The following is a 2,500-nucleotide window of genomic DNA, read 5'->3' as shown; positions in this document are numbered from 1 at the left end:
ACACTGAAATGTGATTGATTCAAGTGTAATTCAGTGCAGTATACTGCAATGCCATGTAATTGTGTAATATACTGTAAGTAATTGTGTGTATCTGTAGGAGGTTCTATGATGCCATGTAATTGTGTAATATCCGTAATTGTGTAACATACTGTAAGTAATTGTGTGTATCTGTAGGAGGTTCTATGATGATGGCGCCATCATGCTGAGGGAGGAGGCTTCTGTTCTCACCGGCATGCTCATCGGACTGGGAGCCATCGACTTCAGGTGAGAGAGAGAGAAGGAGAGAGAAGGAGGGAGAGAGAGAGAGGGAGAGGGAGGGAGAGAGAGAGAGGGAGAGAGAGAGAGAGAGTAAAGGAGAGACTCATCTGATCCGATGCATTGACTTCAGGTGAGAGAGAGAGAGAGAGAGAGAGAGAGAGAGAGAGAGAGAGAGAGAGGGAGGGAGAGAGAGAGAGAGAGAGAGAGAGAGAGAGAGAGAGAGAGAACAAGCAAGGGAGGGAGACAGGGCGAGAACAAGAGAGAGGCATATTTTGCATGAAAGAATAAGTAGGATAGATCCTAAAAAGTATGAGGTAAAATCTATTTTTAAAACCTCACTGGCACTGGCAGAAGACACACTGGCTGTTGTCCATTCTGCATTCTCACTTCAGAGAGTAGAGAGAGAGAGAGAGAGAGAGAGAGAGAGAGAGAGAGAGAGAGAAGGAGAGAGAGAGAGCATGTTAAAGAAGCAAACTTTAAAAGGCGGAAAATGGGCCAGTGGTGATGCAGCGATGCAGAGGCAGAGAAGAGAGAAGAGCTGACGCACTAATATTGGCATTAGGAATAGGGATATGAGATAGGGCAGGGCTATTCAAATATAGGCCCTGATGCGGGCCAGATGTGGCCCTGATGCGGCCCTTGGATGGCAAGTTTCTGCACCCCCCCACCCCACGAGGTCTGAACAAAACAAAAACAAATATGTGTGCTATCTGCATAATTTGCAATCGCTAACACTTCAGGTTGGCTCGCTCCTATGCATCAACATGAGAGTGAAATCTTATCTATACAGTCTGATAAATAGACCATCAAAAGGCTACTAAGAAATAGAGAAGCGAATATCTGGAAGGCTATCCGCTTGTTTCACATCATAACCTTGGACACCGTGGTGCTTGCGGTTTTACAGATTCTTTGTTCGGCCCCTTTCCTGGAAGTAGTTTGAAAAACTGGCCCTCAGTGACTCTTAATTGAATATCCCTGAAATAAGGGATGGGGGTGAGAGGAATGTTTGGATGATACGTTATTTGACACATCCTGCATAAGACTGACATGACATTGCCATAACTATGACAAAACAATTCTCATGAGCAGCGGTTTTCGAAGTGGGGGCCGGGGACCCCTAGGGGGGCCTCGAAGGGATGCTAGGGGGTCCGTAGAAGGTTGGCAGAAAAAGTATAGCACATCAAAATAAATAATTGATTAATTAATGTGCACCAAAGTAAACCATAATCAAGAGAACTATATTCCCATTAGTTAGAAACTGCATAATAATATATTGCATCTATGAGCATTATAGTTGTTTTATATATCCCAATGGGACTCTGACACACACACACAAATACTAACGGCATATAGGAGGCCTTGACATGCTAACATTTGGGAAGCCCTGGTCATGAGCATTCAAGAATGTCAATGACTGATGTCATGAATTGCCATGGTGTAAATTAATGGCAACATTCAGTGGCAAAAGTAAGTGAATAAAGAAGCACTCATCAGATTTATTTTTGTCATTTTTAATCTCCTCACATCACAGACGTTTCGGACTTACACCCTTCTTCAGTGTGAAATGGCGATTGAAATCTGTGGCGATAGAATTCTATTCTGAACGTGTATGTTCCTCTCTCTCCTGATGTAGCTGAATGTGTATGTACTTCTCTCTCTTGTAGTTTCTGTCTGAAAGGAGAAGCTCTGGATGGCAAGTCGGAGGCTGTCATCGACTACACACCCTACCTGAAGTTCACACAGAGGTAAAATGCATGAATACATGCAAGCACGCACGCACGCACATACACTTGCATGCACACACGCACACATACATTATTATATACATATTATTCATATGCCTACATTGTGTGTGTGTGTGTGTGTGTGTGTGTGTGTGTGTGTGTGTGTGTGTGTGTGTGTGTGTGTGTGTGTGTGTGTGTGTGTGTGTGTGTGTGTGTGTGTGTGTGTGTGTGTGTTTGTGTGGCTCCGAAGCCTCCTAGTGGAGCTAAGCAGAACTACACCACACACCTCTTCCTAACCTGACATCCTAAATGTTTACCCATGACTGTATCTTGTAGCAGTGTAATGTAAAGTAAAGTAGTGTAATGTAACATAATGTAATGTAATGGGTAACACTTTATTTTAGGGATACATCTATTAGCACTAATAAATACAATGTGCCTGTATAAGTAACTTATAAGGCATATACAAAGCAAAATCAAACATTTGTTAGGCATGTATTCGCAAATGTCTTGTTCAT

The 2,500-nt window shown here is 42.9% G+C and overlaps 1 protein-coding gene across 1 annotated transcript in view; it reads left to right on the top strand.

Annotated features, from left to right (window-relative positions):
• rundc3ab (RUN domain containing 3Ab) overlaps positions 1 to 2,500 on the top strand; it is a 28,878-nt gene that overhangs the window by 14,172 nt on the left and 12,206 nt on the right. The window contains exons 5-6 of the mRNA XM_063221353.1: positions 175 to 264; positions 1,923 to 2,003. Of these exons, the coding sequence (XP_063077423.1) occupies positions 175 to 264; positions 1,923 to 2,003 (171 nt within the window). The remainder of the gene's footprint in view (positions 1 to 174; positions 265 to 1,922; positions 2,004 to 2,500) is intronic.

The sequence above is a fragment of the Engraulis encrasicolus genome, chromosome 17 (assembly GCF_034702125.1).
Source record: "Engraulis encrasicolus isolate BLACKSEA-1 chromosome 17, IST_EnEncr_1.0, whole genome shotgun sequence".
In the NCBI taxonomy this organism is placed as follows: Eukaryota; Metazoa; Chordata; class Actinopteri; order Clupeiformes; family Engraulidae; genus Engraulis; species Engraulis encrasicolus.
This window is presented reverse-complemented; position numbering and strand designations above follow the sequence as displayed.